The sequence below is a fragment of the Halichoerus grypus genome, chromosome 1, assembly GCF_964656455.1.
Source record: "Halichoerus grypus chromosome 1, mHalGry1.hap1.1, whole genome shotgun sequence".
Lineage (NCBI taxonomy): Eukaryota > Metazoa > Chordata > Mammalia > Carnivora > Phocidae > Halichoerus > Halichoerus grypus.
In genome coordinates this window covers 65,283,444-65,301,637 of record NC_135712.1, presented here as the reverse complement: position 1 = coordinate 65,301,637, position 18,194 = coordinate 65,283,444, and the positions used below count along the sequence as shown (strand labels likewise).

At 36.4% G+C, this 18,194-nt stretch overlaps 1 protein-coding gene across 8 annotated transcripts in view; it reads right to left on the bottom strand.

The window, feature by feature from the left end:
• The window catches only part of STXBP5L (syntaxin binding protein 5L), a 428,903-nt gene that overhangs the window by 296,061 nt on the left and 114,648 nt on the right, over positions 1–18,194 (bottom strand). For all 8 annotated transcript variants that reach the window (XM_078066497.1, XM_078066496.1, XM_078066495.1 and 5 more), the window contains exons 4-5: positions 12,668–12,749; positions 2,978–3,078 (exon numbers count right to left, since the gene is read on the bottom strand). In XM_078066497.1, the coding sequence (XP_077922623.1) occupies positions 2,978–3,078; positions 12,668–12,749 (183 nt within the window). The remainder of the gene's footprint in view (positions 1–2,977; positions 3,079–12,667; positions 12,750–18,194) is intronic.

The following is an 18,194-nucleotide window of genomic DNA, read 5'->3' as shown; positions in this document are numbered from 1 at the left end:
GGGCTCGAACCCATAACCCTGAGATCAAGTTTCATGCTCCAGCAGCTGAGCCAACCAGGCGCCCCTACACAGTTTCTTGATTTGGTAACATTTACACACACATCAAAAAGAAAAAAAATAAGGAAGTTTTTTATATACTGATAAGGAATGATCTTTAGAATAAATTACAAAGATAGTGAAACAAGATAATTGCCTTTATGTGTACATAATAAATCTCTGGAAAGATATAGTAAATAAGTAACACTGCTTGCCTCCATTGATGGGGATTAAGTGTCCAAGGAACAGGAGTAGAAGATAAATCCTTCATTGTATATACAACTTACATCTTTTGAATGTCAAACCAGGTAAATATGTTAATTATTCAAGAAAATTTAAAAATAAACATAATGCAAATTACCTTTATAAAGCAATAGTATATTTTAAATTGGGGTTATAAACTTCCCCAAAAGCCAACTCTGATGGATCAAGTTTGTTAGATAATTTCATAAATTATAGGGTTCTTAAAATATTCCTTCCCTGCAGCTTAGCTAATATTCCTTAGAAGTACTCTGATGATATCAAAGCAGAACACCACAGATAGAAAAAAAATAACTCTGATATAATAAGTACAAATAATTTAATGTCTGTATGTCATAGACTACCTATTGAATTTTACTTGAAAACCATATAAAACAATTCTAAGCTTTTCCCATTATACAATTTATGATCAGTGATAGCAAGGACTATTAAGATGCCTAAAATATGAATGTCTTAGTTTATTAATTTTCAGATCATGTAGCACAGAAATCAAAACAGTTGTTCTTCCATATTTAGCTTTAAAATCAGATTTGAAAGGAATCCAAGGATCATTCCCCAGAAGCAGCTGAAATATCTAAACCTATTTCTCAATGGTTACTGCCTTCAAAGAATATGAGACCAAAGGTTGAAGATGCCCTATGAAAAAATAAATAAAAACCTAAAATGTATAGCATAAGCTATATAAATATATATATGGTACAAACGTAAGGATATATAAAAATTTACATAGTTAACTGGCTAATTTAAGAAGGCTTAGAGTTCCAAAAGATGCTTGGTTATTAAATTCTCCTTTACAGACCTAAGCCTCCATTCACCATACATTTAAAAATATTTCCCTCCCTACAGTAAATTGTGATAGTTAATGATTATTTCAATTCAAGATAATGATAACTTTCAAATTTAAGATAATGAATTTATCTTTGTCAAAAAAATAGATATCATATTTTTGTAAAAGAAGCAATGCCTACAAAATTCTATGATTCTATATGTCCAAAATGTCAGCTTGGTCTTTTATGTTGCTAACAGGTAAATCCAAATCAATTGAGATAATAAAATTATAACTGAAAATCATCACCATCAATTGTTTCTTTCCCCCACCCCCCCAAAAGGGCCATAAAAGGGGCCAGAACATTTCCTTCAACATTCCAACTGTGAGGGTGAAAAACCTATTTTGTTCATCTACACAAAAGTGTAAGGCCAGATCTACTCAAATCATTGAAACAAACAAACAAACAAAAATCTTACAAGCAGAGAAAGAGATAAAATCAATATGTCAATATCTGCGTAGGTAATATTTTTAGTGATAAAAAACAGGAATAGTACAACTCTTGACTGATCTTTAAATTTTTTAATATTCTGAAATTTCTGCTATATTACTTACTTTAAAATTTAAGATAAAATAACCAAAATTAGATCCAATCTAAATAAAGAAATTCCATCTAGTTTTAGCAGACATCTAAAATATAAATTTCCTCCTCTCAAAATATACTGGATATAATAAATATAATATAATTGATGGTGAATCCTAAAAGACTGTAGACATAACATCCATGAATATTGAAGGTTAATGATTTAAATAGTACAGTATGCACACAAGTGAAAAAAACTTCAGGTAAATAAAACAATGTCTGCATAACTGCCATCGTTTTTCCTCACATACTTATATAAAAACAAATTTACTTCTTTAAACTCTGTCTATATAGTGATGATTCCTTATTAAACTATTACCATTCAACAAAATAAAATAAGTACCATCTTGAGTTCTTAGCAGTGACTGCCTGCCTCCATTATTCACCTACCTCAGTTTGAATAGTACTTGCTAATCTGTGTAAATTTACTTCTCAGGGGTTTCTTTTTCTTTCATTAACATCAAATTTTCCTGTGATGGCCCTTCTCATTCACTGCAAAGAGTTAGATTGTTTTCCAAATAATAAACAAATATCAGGTTATTTTTCAGTTAAATTACAGAGACAGATAATGAAATACAAATTTTACTTATCTCCAGGGGGATTATCAGTTGAGTAGATGTAAATTATGTTCTAGGTCTAATTGACACCAACATTAGAAACATTAAAGTTTGGTAATTTGTTACAAATAAAATCTAGTAAATTTTCCCATATCCATTCATTTAATTTTCTCTTTCTGATTATTAATATTTCATTCTAAAATGGGAGAATCTAAATTCTGATCAAATTACCATCTTGGAAAACATTAAGCTTGTATGTGTAGTATTGCTCAACACTTAGTACCAACATTTTTGGAATCTAAAACTTTTGTCTCAGGGTTTTTTTTCATGTTAAAATATTTAAGCAAAAGAGTTTAGTGTAGGACATAACTGCCACGATCAAAAGGTGTAAAAAAACATTTAGCATTTACTTGACTTTTAAAATTTTAGGTCTGAGTTTTCAGCACCATGGCCTAGGGGGAAAAGAAATGCATCATTGCTGCAGTGCCAGTTTATAGCAAGAACAGAAATGGTAGGAGTTCCCCATTAGATGATTGAATCTAATCAATTATGAATTTTCTATGAAAATAAACTACTATAAAAGCAAGCATAACATCAAATTATTCCAGATATTAAGATTCTGAAAAAAATCTAGTCTTTCAAAAGTTAACCTGAAACTTCTCAGGAAATACTTTTCTCATACATCAAGAAATTGTTTAACTCAGACATTCTTACCGTTCTCGGTTAAATTTAAGAGAATGAAGAATAGCTGGCCTTTTTTGTCTAAGATTCCACAAATGAAGGGTATCATCTGAACTTGCACTAACCAAAGCACCCTGAAACAAAAAAGAAGACAAGTGAGTGACTTCCTTAAGAGTTTTATTTAAGCAAAAACAACAAGCTAATTCACTGAATTTTTCACTACTTGAAGAGTTATTTGTATCTATATAACCTAGAAATATAAGGAAAAACAATTGTACATACTTCAATCAGGAAGGCTAAGAATGCTGAGTAGAAGGAAGTGAACTACTACATATAGATTGGTCTGGATGACTAGCTCAAGTCATATGCATTTACCACTAGAGAGAATTAATTATTGTAAGCATCATTAGGACTATAAGGGATTTTTGTATTTTCTTTGGGAAAAACTAAGTTTAATTTTCTTGTCTCTAATATTCACACACATACCATGTAGCTTCCAGAAAAGAAAATATCCAACGAGTTTTAAAATTGCAATCTGGTCACATAAAAATTCATCATTTGTAAGGATTTTCTGTACAGTTGGAAAGTATATATCCTTTCTAAAAAGTATACTTGGTATAATTTATTTTCAATAGGTAACTTATTTCAAGAAGCTTCATCTATGGGGCACCTGGGTGGCTCAGTTGGTTAAGCATCTGCCTTTGGCTCAGGTCATGATCCCAGGGTCCCATTTCAGCTCCCTGCTCAGCCGGGAGTCTGCTTATCCCTCTCACTCTGCTTCTGCCCCTCCCACCTCTCTCTCTCTCAAATAAATAAAATCTTTTTAAAAAGAAAAAAAAAAAGCTTCATCTATGATAAAAGAAAACATCTTTGATAAAAGAAAATGTTTCTCCAGCTAGAAATCAGTATAACTACAAAAATAATACCAATTTTTTACATTACATCCAAATACAGATGAGTTATATTTCAAATACAATAGGCTATTTTCTACCTCTTAATATGGCAGACACCATAAGGGCAGATAACTAGTGGCCATGTATGATTTCATACATATATATGCTTAAACTATTTACTTGAGTTAAGTAAGAACATCTTAAACTATGTCAGAACTTTCATGAGTTTCCCAGCTAAAAATGCCAATGCTTGCCCTATGATGAAGCCTGACTCTAGAGTACTGACTATGTTCTATAAAAGAGATCTTGCAGAATCATGGTATCCTAATATACCCAAAATTCTTTTCATATTTTCCAAAGTAATCTGTTACAAGTAACCTTTCATAGTTTATAACATCAACTACATATATAAAATGATTATCCCATTTAGATGATCAGATATAGTTATACTGAAATTCCTAAGATTTATTTCTTCTTTAGGAATTAAAAGAGAGAAGATAGAAACTGTTACAGAAGAACATTTAGATTCCTAAGATAAAGATGCTCATGCATCCTATCATGCTTCTCTTCATATTGTGTACCTGTGATTTTAGACTCAAAGAATAGCTTTTAAAACACAAATTGTAATCCAAGAGTATACCCATTAAAATATGTTAAAAATGCATATAATTTGCATATTTGTATGTAAGTATATAAATACACATGCTAAAAGAGTTATACGTTGATATATACATTTTAACATGAACTCAGAAATAATTACATTCCATGCAATAAAATATATTCTATATATGCCTTGAGGAATTTTATGTTTGTTTGCTTGTTTTATTTATAAACCATCTCCAAATGTTACTTATATACAAACTAGAATGTTATTAGGATTGCTTACAAGTGCTTGATAAGCTCATTTCTTTTCTTTCTTTCTTTCTTTTTTTTTTTTTTGATACAGGATACTGATCTCCTTTCTAAGGACAATGGAAATTCACTTAGAATAGGGTGAGGATAGAACATGATATTTGAAATTAATAAAACATTCTCTAAATAGTTATGTGCTATACAAAAGACATAATATGCCAAAGGCAATGGAATTAAAGGCAGCATATATTCAATAATATATAATAATAATAGCCAAATAAATCTAGGAAGGAAGTCAGTATTATTAGTTCTATGATAAAAATAGGAGACAACTTATCATTTTGGAGGGATGTGAATAGGACCACTTAGCATAACAACACCAACAGAGAATATAAGACACATGAAAGTAAGCACATCAGCAGGGTGTCTAGGGCTTATTTACAAAAGCAAAGTGAATCTATAAGAAGCACAATAATAAAGATCTATGAAAAGATTAAAAACTGAATAAAAACAGCAGCTGTGAGGTCAGAGACTAGGAAGTTTGGGAAAAGGTAAAGAAATTGAGTGTGAGAGGAGGAAAAGATGGTGGAAGAATAGGGGACCCTATTCCAACGGGTCCCCTGAATTGAGCTGGATATCTACCAGACCACTCTGAACCCCCATGAAATCAGCCTGAGATGTAAAAAGATACATCTGGATCTCTACAAAAAGAATATCGCAGGTGGTTGGTGTCAAGGTATGAAGTGGGGAGCCGTGATTCTGAGGGCAGATTTCGGAAGATAAACGGAAGGGGGAGGGAGGCTTTGGGAGCCTGCACTACTGGTGTGCAAAACCCTCCCGGGCTGGGGATGGGGCACAGACTTGCAGACCAGTAGCGTTGAGGAAAGGACTTTAGGGCAGCCCCCCGACCAAAACCTGGAGCCTGGGGCCATGCATGGGAACTGGGGGTGACTGGCGGTTTTAGAAGCACAAAGGGCAGAGACATGCCTGGACCTGGAAGCTGAGGGGCACACAACCCAGGATGCTGCAGTTTTTAGCAGCACAGACAGAAACGGAGATAGAGTGGCCTGGAGAGCTCAATGAAGAGCAGACTGTGATCTTTCTGTTCTGAGACAGAGGGTTAGAAACGGTCTCTTCTGCTCTGACTCTTGGAAGAGACACAGAAAGCCACCAGGGAAAGCCACCAGAGAACAAAAGCCCCCCCCAAAAAAAACAGTTTTCACTGAGCCCAACCCCTCCCCCGATAGGGGGCAGGGCAACTCTGCCCAAACAGGGTTGCCTGAGTAACAGCATGGCAGGCCCCTCCTCCAAAAGACAGGTTGAGAGAACAAGAGGCCGACAACCCTAAGGTCCCTATAAAACAGGTGCATCTTGCGTGGATTGTGTTGGACTCTGTATATTCCCTCAACCACCCCTCAACAGAATGGCTAGGAGGAGGAACCCTCCCAAATAGGAAAGACTCAGAGACTGTGACTTCTGCCACAGATTTACAAATGGATACAGATATAAACAAGATGTTGGAAATGGACTTCAGGGTAACAGTTATGAAGACGATAGCTAGAATGGAGAAATCAATTAATGGCAACATAGAGTCTCTAAGGACAGAAATGAGAGCTGAACTGACAGAACTTAAAAATGCTATTAATGAGATCCAATCTAATCTAGATACCCTAACAGCTAGGGTAAATGAGGCAGAAGAATGAATTAGTGATCTGGAAGACAAATTGATAGAAAAGAAGGAAAAAGAGGAGGCCTGGGAGAAACAGCTTAAAATCCATGATAACAGAATTAGAGAAATAAGTGATGCCATGAAACATTCCAATGTCAGGATTATTGGAATCCCTGAGGGGGTGGAGAGAGAGGATTAGAAGATATATTTGAGCAAATTGCAGCTGAGAAATTCCCTAATCTGGGGAATGAAACAGATATTCATGTCCTAGAGGCAGAGAGGACCTCTCCCAAGATCAAGGAAAACAGACCAATGCCCCAGTATGTAATAGTAAAACTTGCAAATCTTAGAAACAAGGAAACCATATTAAGGGCAGTTAGGGGGAAGAGATTCCTTAGGTACAGAGGGAGGAACATCAGAATAACGTCAGACCTATCCACAGAGACCTGGCAAGCCAGAAAGGGCAGGCAAGACATATTCAGGGTACTAACGAGAAGAACATAGAGCCAACGATACTTTATCCAGCAAGGCTATCATTTAGAATGGATGGAGAGATGCAGAGCTTCCAAGACTGGCAGAAATTGAAAGGATATGTGACCACTAAGCCAGCCCTGCAGGAAATATTAAGAGGGGTTCTATAAAAGGAGAAAGACCCCAAGAGTGATATACAACAGAAATTTACAGAGACAATCTATAGAAACAAGGACTTCACAGGCAACATGATGACAATAAATTCATATCTTTCAATAATCACTCTCAACGTGAATGGCCTAAATGCTCCCATAAAATGGCACAGGGTTGCAGATTGAATAAAAAGACAGGACCCATCGATATGCTGTCTACAAGAGACTCATTTTGAACCTAAGGATACATCCAGACTAAAAGTGAAGGGACGGAGCTCCATCTTCCATGCCAACAGACCTCAAAAGAAAGCTGGTGTAGCAATTCTTATATCAGAGAAATTAGATTTTAAGCTAAAGACTGTAGTTAGAGACACAGAAGGACACTGTATCATTCTTAAAGCATCTATCCAACAAGAAGATCTAACAATTGTAAATATCTACACCCCCAACATGGGAGCAGTCAACTACATAAGCCAACTGTTAACCAAAATAAAGAGTCATATTGATAATAATACATTAATTGTAGACCTCAATACTCCACTCTCAGCAATAGACAGATCATTTAAGCAGAAAATCAACAAAGAAACAAGAGCTTTGAATGACACACTGGACCAGATGGACCTCATAGATATATACAGAACATTCCACCCTAAAACAACAGAATACTCATTCTTCTTGAGCACACGTGGAAATTTCTCCAGAATAGACCACATAGGTCACAAATCAGGTCTCAACCGATACCAAAAGTTGAGATTATTCCCTGCATATTCTCAGACCATAATGCTTTAAAATTGGAACTCAATCACAAGAAAAAAATTGGCAGAAATTCAAACACTTGGAAGCTAAAGAACACTCTGCTCAAGAATGTTTGGGTCAACCAGGAAATCAAAGAAGAACCTAAACAATTCATGAAAACCAATGAGAATGAAAACACATCAGTCCAAATCTATGGGATACTGCAAAGGCAGTCCTAAGTGGGAAATACATAGCCATCCAAGCCTCACTCAAAAAAAGGAAAAAACCAAATTCACCAACTAACTTTACACCTTAAAGAACTGGAGAAAAAGCAGGAAACGATGCCTAAGCCACATATTAGAAGAGAAATAATTAAGATTAGAGCAGAAATCAATGAATTAGAAACCAGAAACACAGTAGATCAGATCAATGAAACTAGAAGCCGGTTCTTTGAAAGAATTAATAAGATTGATAAACCACTGGCCAGACTTATCCAAAAGAAAAGAGAAAGGACCCAATTTAATAAAATTATGAATGAAAGGGGAGAGATCATGACTAACACCAAGGAAATAGAAACAATTATTAGAAATTATTATCAACAACTATATGCCCATAAATTAAGCAACCTGGAAGAAATGGATGCCTTCCTGGAAACCTATAAACTCCCAAGACTGAAACAGGAAGAAACTGACAACCTGAATAGGCCAAGAACGAGTAACGAGATTGAAGCAGTGATCAAAAACCTCCCAAAAAAAGAAGAGTCCAGGGCCTGATGGATTCCCTGGGGAATTCTACCAAACATTCAAAGAAGAAATAATACCTATTCTCCTGAAGCTGTTTCAAAAAATAGAAACAGAAGGAAAGCTTCCAGACTCATTCTATGAGGCCAGCATTACCTTAAACCCAAACCAGGCAAAGACCCCATCAAAAAGAATTTCAGACCAATATCCCTGATGAATATGGATTCCAAAATCCTCAACAAAATCCTAGCTAATAGGATCCAACAATACATCAAAAGGATCATCCACCACGACCAAGTGGGATTTATCCCTGGGAAGCAAGGGTGGTTAAACATTTGCAAATCAATCAATGTGATAGAGCACATTAATAAGAGGAGAGAGAAGAACCATATCGTCCTCTCAATTGATGCACAAAAAGCATTTGACAAAATAGAGCATCCTTTCTTGATTAAAACTCTTCAGAGTATAGGGATAGAGGGAACATTCCTCAAGTTCATAAAATCCATCTATGAAAAACTGACAGCGAATATCATCCTCAATGGGGAAAAGCTGAGAGCCTTTCCCTTAAGATCAGGAACACGACAAGGATGCCCACTCTTGCCACTATTGTTCAATATGGTACTAGAAGTCCTAGCAACAGCAATTAGAAACAAAAAGAAAATACGGTATCCCAACTGGCAAAGAAGAAGTCAAATTCTGTCTCTTCATAGAAGACATGATACTTTATGTGGAAAATCCAAAAGACTCTACCCCCAAACTACTAGAACTCATACAGCAATTCAGTAATGTGGCAGGATACAAAATCAATGCACAGAAATCAGTTGCTTTCTTACACACTAACAATGTAACTGTAGAAAGAGAAATTAGAGAATTGATTCCATTTACAATAGCACCAAACACCATAAGATACCTCAGAATAAACCTTAACCAAAGAGGTAAACGATCTATACTCTAGGAACTACAGAACACTCATGGAAGAAATTGAAGAAGACACAAAAAGTTGGAAAAATATTCCATGCTCATGGATCAGAAGAATAAACATTGTTAAAATGTCTATGCTACCCAGAGCAATCTATACCTTCAATGCCATCCCGGTCAAAATTCCAATGACATTTTTCAAAGTGCTGGAACAACAATCCTAAAATTTGTATGGAATCAGAAAAGACCCCGAATCGCCAAGGAAATGTTGAAAAAGAAAAACAAAGCTAGGGACATCACGTTGCCTGATTTCAAGCTATATTACAAAGCTGTGATCACCAAGACATCATGGTACTGGCACAAAAACAGACATATAGACCAATGGAACAGAAAAGAGAACCCAGATATGGACCCTCAACTCTATGGTCAAATAATCTCTGACAAAGCAGGAAAAAATATGCAATGGAAAAAAGACAGTCTCTTCAATAAATGGTGCTGGGAAAATTGGACAGCTATATACAGAATGAAACTCAACCATTCTCTAACACCATACACAAAGATAAACTCAAAATGGGTGAAAGACCTCAATGTGAGACAGGAATCCATCAAAATCCTAGAGGAGAACATAGGCAGTAATCTCTTTGACATCGGCCACAGCAACTTCTTTCAAGATATATCTCCAAAGGCAAGTGAAACAAAAGCAAAAATGAACTTTTGGGATTTCATCAAGATAAAAACCTTCTGCACAGCAAAGGAAACCGTCAACAAAAGAGGCAACCCACAGAATGGGAGAAAATATTTGCAAATGACACTACAGACAAAGGACTGATATCCAAAATCTATAAAAAACTTCTCAAACTCAACACCCAAAAAACAATAATCAAGTCAAAAAATAGGCAGAAGACATGAACAGACACTTCTCAAAAGAAGACATACAAATGGCTAACAGACACATGAAAAAATGTTCATCATTATTAGACATCAAGGAAATTCAAATCAAAACCACATTGAGATACCACCTTAACGCCAGTTAGAATGGCAAAAATTGACAAGACAAGAAACAACAAATGTTGGAGAGGTTGTGGAGAAAGGGGAACCCTCTTACACTGTTGGCGGGAATGCAAGTTGGTACAGCCATTTTGGAAATCAGTGTGGAGGTGCCTCAAAAAATTAAAAATAGAGCTACCCTGTGACCCAGCAATTGCACTACCGGATATTTACCCCAAAGCCATAGATGTAGTGAAAAGAAGGCCATATGCACCCCAGTGTTCATAGAAGCAATGTCCTCAATAGCCAAACTGTGGAAAGAGCTGAGATGCCCTTCAACAGATGAATGGATAAAGAAGATGTGGTCCATATAAACAATGGAATATTACTCAGCCATCAGAAAGGATGAATACCCAACTTTTACATCAACATGGATGGGATGGGAGGAGATTATGCTAAGTGAAATAAGTCAAGCAGAGAAAGTCAATTGTCATATGGTTTCACTTATTTGTGGAACATAAGGAATGGCATGGAGGACATTAGGAGAAGGAAGGGAAAAATGAAGGGGGTGGAAATTGGAGGGAGAGATGAACCATGAGAGACTATGGACTCTGAGAAACAAACTGAGGGTTCTAGAGGGGAGTAGGGTGGAGGGATGGGTTAGCCCAGTGATGGGTATTAAGGAGGGCATGTATTGCATGGAGCACTGGGTGTTATATGCAAACAATGACTCATGGAACACTACATCAAAAACTAATGATGTACTGTATGGTGACTCATGGAACACTACATCAAAAACTAATGATGTACTGTATGGTAAATTAAATTAAATTAAATTTAAAAAAAAAGAAACTGAGTGTGAGATGGATCAGGGTGACTACTTCAGGCTAGACAATGTAAACAACTGAAGGATGTTGAAGGCTTGTCTTTTTACTTATTCAGCATAGAGGCAAAGTTAGGGACTTGAAGATAATTCTCAGAGGATGGAAACCAGAGAAAATTACCTGGAAACAAATTATGCCTGCTAGTACACTACCATGCAGAAGGCAAAAGGCTGAGATCTCTCCACTAGAGTAACACAGAGACTTCAAAAAGGTTGGCATTCTTAATACTAATGACAACTATTACAATAAAATATTTTTTTAAATTTCCCTTTTCTTTCTTATCTCCCTCTCTCATTGTGGTACCCCATAGCAAGTATACCTACAAGGTAAAATATGCTAGGTTTGTCAATAAGGAGAATCTCACTGACTTCCGAGAAAGAGTTTGAACCGAGATAAGTAAAAAGTGGACATCTGCCAACATCACAAATTTTTCATGCCCTAAGTGTCTCTGATACAAAATTCTATGAACCATTTTACCCATGTTTATGATTATAAAATTCTTAGAAAAAACATATATGAAAATATATGGAGATATGGAATAAAAGATCATTCATACCATAAGAAAACAACCAGTGGTACTTCATTTTTTTTTTCCTCAAGGCATTAGTTCAGTCTGCTAAGTGCCTGAATTTGGTATGGCACAAATTTTTAAGGCATTTTTGCATTGACAGCTAGGTTAACTGAAGACAGCTCTAAAAGACACAATGATCCACTTAAAATGTGAGTAAAAAATATGAGTCCAGAAGGCCTTAAGAAGCCTTTAACTGATGGAAGATCTGTAACTTTTCTGAGCTTTTAAAATACATACTCTGTCTTTAGGAAGTTCCTCGTCACCATAGGTCTATAGAATAGGGATAGGGTAGGGAGCCAATTGTCATAATAGCTATGGATACATAAATAAATACAAATGCACACATGTACCAATAAATATATCTGAATATAGATAGATAGATAGACAGATAGACAGATAGATAGATAGCAGAGCCCATAGGTAAATAACTGAAAAAGTTATTTCCTGAAAGATAAGGGCAAAACATGAAGTTAATGCTGATTATAAAATTTAAATTAGTATGCTGAAGAAAAGTTTAGTAGTCGATGGAGCAATTAGAGTTTTAGTAATTTTTTAAAAACATGTAAATAATTAATCTGCAAATTATGCTGCATAATAACAGAATCTTCTGATATATGCAACCTTTCTCCTTTAAAATATAATAAATTGACAAATACTGAAGTAGTCTTTTATAAGAAATGTGACCATGAATAATATTGCACACATATATATCTTTAAACATTTAGAATATATAAAAAATAACACATTTAAGTACAAATATATTTTATATATCATAATATAAAAAAGATCACATCAACTAATGTAGTGTGTATATGTACGTCTCTGTGATAAATAGTCAAGAAAATCCTTACCTCATTGATCAAGAATTGGAGCTGCAGGACAGCTGCACCACTTTCATGTTGGCAATAACAATCAACGCCAGGTCTCCCAAGTCTAATATATTAAAAGTCAAGGATTCTAACATTTTAATTAGTACTAATATTAATGAGTAAAGTAAAAACTAACTTACTTAGCATCTAGTGTTTTGCTTTTTAGTTATCCTTATTTTTGTAAATACAGAATCAGAAAATCTTAGTTGATACAAATTATATAGCATAGGACATCAAGAAAATGGCCAAATAGGACATCTCTTGCACATATCACCTCCTTGACAACAATAATTTGCCATTCATGCACAAACAAAAGTGCCTTCCTGGGAGCTTCCAGATCTAGATAGGAGACTGTGAAATCACAGTGCAGTCCAAGAATGAAGAGAGTTGTTCTGAGAAGGCAGGCCTACACCAGGCAGCTGATTTACTGACTGTAGTTTCAGCTACAGAAACAGAAATACCTCTGTACCCCTGAAAACTCAGCTATAAATAGCATATTCAGCTTGGGGTCTGTCACCAGCATGTACTATATGCCAAGCGATCTGGAAGCATCACCCACGCATCAAGTGATAGTCATACAAACTTCATTTCAACTGTGGATCCAGAAGTGGTATTTGAACCAGCTCAAGCTCTTCTTGGCTGCAGTGCAGGAGCCCCTGGAGGTAAGCCCACCAAATTCAGGCAGATCAAAGATCTGAAATGGCCTTGTAACTGGGCTCCAGCCCATCCCAGCCACAGTCTAGGAACAATCTTGCTGGTACAGGGACCCTGTTGGAGACACTCTTGTCTGTGCCCCTAGAGATCCTGAAAGGGCCCTATATGTGCTCCATCTTCCTCACAGCAACAGTCAGTCAGTCTTCCAGCAGTCCTGAGGGTCCAGGGTCCCAGCAGAAGACATTCCCATCTGTGAATCTGAAGATCTGGGAAGGGCCTCATCCTCTACTCCCCACCCTTCCAGTCACAGTCCACAGGTAGGCATGCTGGCATGAGAACCAGGCTGCAGACACGCCCATCTGTGCTCAGAGGAATCCTGAAAGGGCCAATATATGAGCCCAGCCTCCTCCCAGTCATAGTCAGGGAACAGTCCTGAGGGTCCAGGGTCCCAGTGGGAAACATTCCTGGATACAACCCTGATGACTCTGAAAGGGCCTTATATTCAGCTCCAGATCCTCCAACAGCAATCTATGAATAGTCCTGCTGCCATAGAGACCTAGCAGGAGACATTCCTGTTTGTACTCCCAGAGATCCCTACAGTGGGTACCAGCCCCTCCCAGCCTCAATCCATGAGCAGTCCTACAGGCACAGGGACCTGGTAAGAGACACAACTGTACCCTAAAAGATCCTGAAAGGGCCCTATACTTGGCTTGAGCCCCTCTGGCCATGGTCAGGGACCAATCCAACCTATCCGGTGACTTGGAGGGAGACATCCCATCTGTGCCCTCAGAGCCAGGTCTGCAAACCTTAATCTTGGCTGTGGAATGTGAAACAGCCCTGAGGCTCAGTTCCAGCACCTCTCAGCCACAGTTCAGGACCAATCCTGCCCACCCAGGGAGCCATCCAGTAATGAGGCAACAGTTCTCCCAGGGATCTGATGGGAGCCACACCTACCATTTACCTGATCATAGGCCCACTGACTGTTTACCTGATAATAGGACCCACATGTGGACCTTTGTCTAGTACCACCCTACTGATAAGGTACTAGAGGTAACAGTTGCATGCACCCAGGGACCAGAAGTGATCCACACTGGCCTAAGCCCTGGTAACAAGCCCAACCACAGACTCCACTGCAGATCCAGTAACAGCCTTGTAACTGGCTCCAACACAGCACATCAAAGCAGAGCTTCAATAACAGCCCTGATCACACAAAAGAATTAGCAAAGACAAAGACAAATCATCTGAAATTAGCCACTTAGAGGAACAAGAAGAAGGAAGAGTGAAGAAAGCCTAAGTAAATTATGGGATACCAACAAGCAAATGGGCACTTGCATCATGAGAGTCCCAGAAGAAAAAGAAGAGGAGAAAGAAGCAGAAAGATCATTTAAAGAAAAAAACAGCTGAAAAATTCCAAAATCTTGGAAAAGATATAGACATCCAGGTACAGGAAGCTCAAAGGAACCCAAGCAAGATCAACCCAAAGATTACGCTGAGAAGTAATATAACCAAAATGCTTAAAGTCAAAGACAAGGAGATAATTTTGAAAGCAACAAGTGAAAAGCAATTTGTCACTACAAAGAAACCCACATAAGATTATCAGTGGATTTCTCTGCAGAAATCTAGCAGACCAGGAGTTAGTGGAATGATATATTCAAAGTAATGAAAGAAAAAAACCCTGCCAACCAAGAATACCATACCCAGCAAAACTGTCTTTCAGAAATGAAGGAAAGATAAAGACATTCCTGGACAAAGAGTAGCTAAGGTAGTTCATTACCACTAAACCTGCTGTTACAAAAAATGTTAAAGGGAGCTCAAGCTGAAATGAAAGGACACTATGTAACAACATGAAAACAAAAGCATAAAACTAATTCGTAAGAGTAAATAGTTAAATTCAGAATACCTCAGTACTGTAATGGTGGTATATAAATCACTTTTATCTCTATTATAAAAACGGAAGATAATATTTAAAAAATTGTAGCTATAATAATTTGTTAATGGATGCACAATATATAAAGATATAAAATGTGACAATAGCATAAAATTTGGGGGGAGGAGAAGTAAAACTGTAGAGTATTTGTATGTGATTGAAAGTGAGTTGTTATCAGCTTAAACTAGACTATTATATCTCTAAGATGTTTTACATAAGTCTCATGGTAACTAAAAAGAAAAGAAAATCTATAGCATTTACATAAAAGTTAAAGAGAGAAGAATTAAAGCACATAAAAATATATACAAAAAATAACACAAATTAAGAGATGAAGAAAAGAACAAAGGAACTAAAAAATTCAGAAAACAATTTAAAAATGGCAATAGTAAGTACTTAGCAATCAATAATTAATTTAAATGTAAATAAACTAATTCTTTAATCAAAAGACACAAAAGTGGCTAAATGGATAAAATACAAGATCCAAAGATATGTGGTCTATACAAGACACTCTCTTTAGCTTTACAGATACACACAGGCAGAAATTGAAGGGATGGAAAAAGATATTCTATGCACTATACTGATGTCAGATAAAACAGACTTTTAGTCAAAATCAGTGGCAAGAGGAAAAAGTTGACATAGTGATAAAGGGGTCAATTCATCAAGAGGATATAACAATTATAAATATATATGTACCAACACTGGAGCACCTATATATTTAAAGCAAATATTAGAACTGGAGGGAGAAATAGAAGGCAATACAATACTAGTAAGACACTTAAATACCCCACTTTCAACATCAGAGAAATCATCCAGACAGAATTAATAAGAAAACAGTGGACCTAAATAACACTACAGACCAAATGGACCTAACAGACATAAAAAGAACATTCCATTCAAGAAACCAGAATTGACATTCTTCTCAAGTGCATACAAAACATTCTCCAGGATAGATCATATCTTTGGAACACAAAGCAAGAAGATTGAAACTATTTCTAATATCTTTTCTGACCACAGTGCTATTACACTAAAAATCATTAACAGGAGGAAAATTGGAAAATTCACAAATATGTGAAAAGTAAACAACACAATTCTGAACAACTAATGGATCAAAGAAGAAACCAAAAGGGAAATCATATAATATCTTGAGACAAATGGAAATGAAAACAAAACATACCAAAACTTATGGGATACAGGAAAGCAGTTCTACAAGAAAATTTATAGCAACAAATGCCAAAAATAAGAGAAAGATCTCAAATAAACAACCTAATTTTACACCACAAGGAACTAGAAAAAGAACAAACTAAGCCCAAGTTAGCAGAAGCAAGGAAATAATAAAGATCAGAGTGGAAAAAACTAAAATAGAGACTAAAGAAACAATAGGAAAAAAAATCAATGAAACTAAGAGCCATTTTTTTGGAGGGATAAACAAAATCAACAAACCTTTAGCTGGAGTAATCAAGAAAAAAGAGAAGACTCAAATAAACTTATAAATGAAAGAGAAGACATTACACATTATCCCACAGAATTACAAAAAATCATAGAAGCTACTATGAACAATTATATGTAAACAAATTGGATAACTGAAAAGCAATGGATAAATTCCTAGAAAGAATGAATTATGAAGAAACAGAAAATCTAAACAGACTAACAGTGACTAAAGGGATTGAAGCAACAAACAAAACCTCCCTTGGGGCAACTAGGTGGCTCAGTTGGTTGAGTGTCTGACTCTTGGTTTTGGCACAGGTCATGATCTCAGGGTCATAAGATGGAGCCCCAGGTCAGGCTCTGCGCTCAGTGCAGAATCTGCTTGAGATTCACTCTCCATCTCTCTCTGCCCTTCCCCCTGCTCACACTTGTGCTCTCTCTCTCACTCTCTCTCTCTCTCTCTCAAAAATAAATAAATAGGGGCACCTGGGTGGTACAGTCAGTTAAACATATGACTCTTAGTTTTGGCTCAAGTCGTGATCTGAGGGTCGTGAGACTGAGCCAGGTGTTGGGGTCCATGCTCAGCATGGAGTCTGCTTGAGATTCTCTCTCCCTCTCCCTCTGCCCCTCCTGCTTGTGCTTGCTTTCTCTTTCTCTCTCTCTCTCTCGAATACATAAATAAATCTTTAAAAATAATAATAAAACAGGGGTGTTTTATTATTAGGTGTCTGCCTTCGGCTCAGGTCATGGTCCCAGGGTCCTGGGATTGAGCCCCGCATTGGGCTCCCTGCTCTGCAGGAAGCCTGCTTCTCCCTCTCCCACTCCCCCCTGCTTGTGTTCCCTCTCTCGCTATGTCTCTCTTTGTCAAATAAATCTTAAAAAATAAAAATAAAACAAATAATAAAACAAATAAACAAATCTTTAAAAAAAAATAATCAAAACCTCCCAATAAAGGAAAGCCCAAGACCAGATGGTTCCAGAGAACATTTAAAGAATTACTGCCTATCTTTCTCAAAGTCTTCTAAAGGAATGAAGAGGAGAAAACACCCTTAAACTCAGTTTCCAAGGTCAACTTTACTTTGATACCAAATCCAGATAAGGATAATATAGGAAAAGAAAACTACAGCCAATACCCCTGATGAACACAGATGCAAAAATTCTCTCCAAAATATTAGCAAACCAAATTCAACAGCACACAAAATGAATCAGACACCAAGACTAAGTAGGATTAATCCTTGAGATGCAAGGATGGTCCAACATACATAAATCAATAAATGTGATACACTACATTAACAAAATGGAAGAGAAAAATCATGATTCTTCAGAAGATGCAGAAAAATAATTTGACAAAATCCAACACCATTTCATGAAAAAACTCTCAATAGATTGGGTATAGAAAGAACATACCTAAATATAATAAAGGCCATATATCACAAGCACACAGCTAACATCATACTTGATATAAAAAATTGAAAGCTTTTCCTCTAAAATCAAGAAGACAAC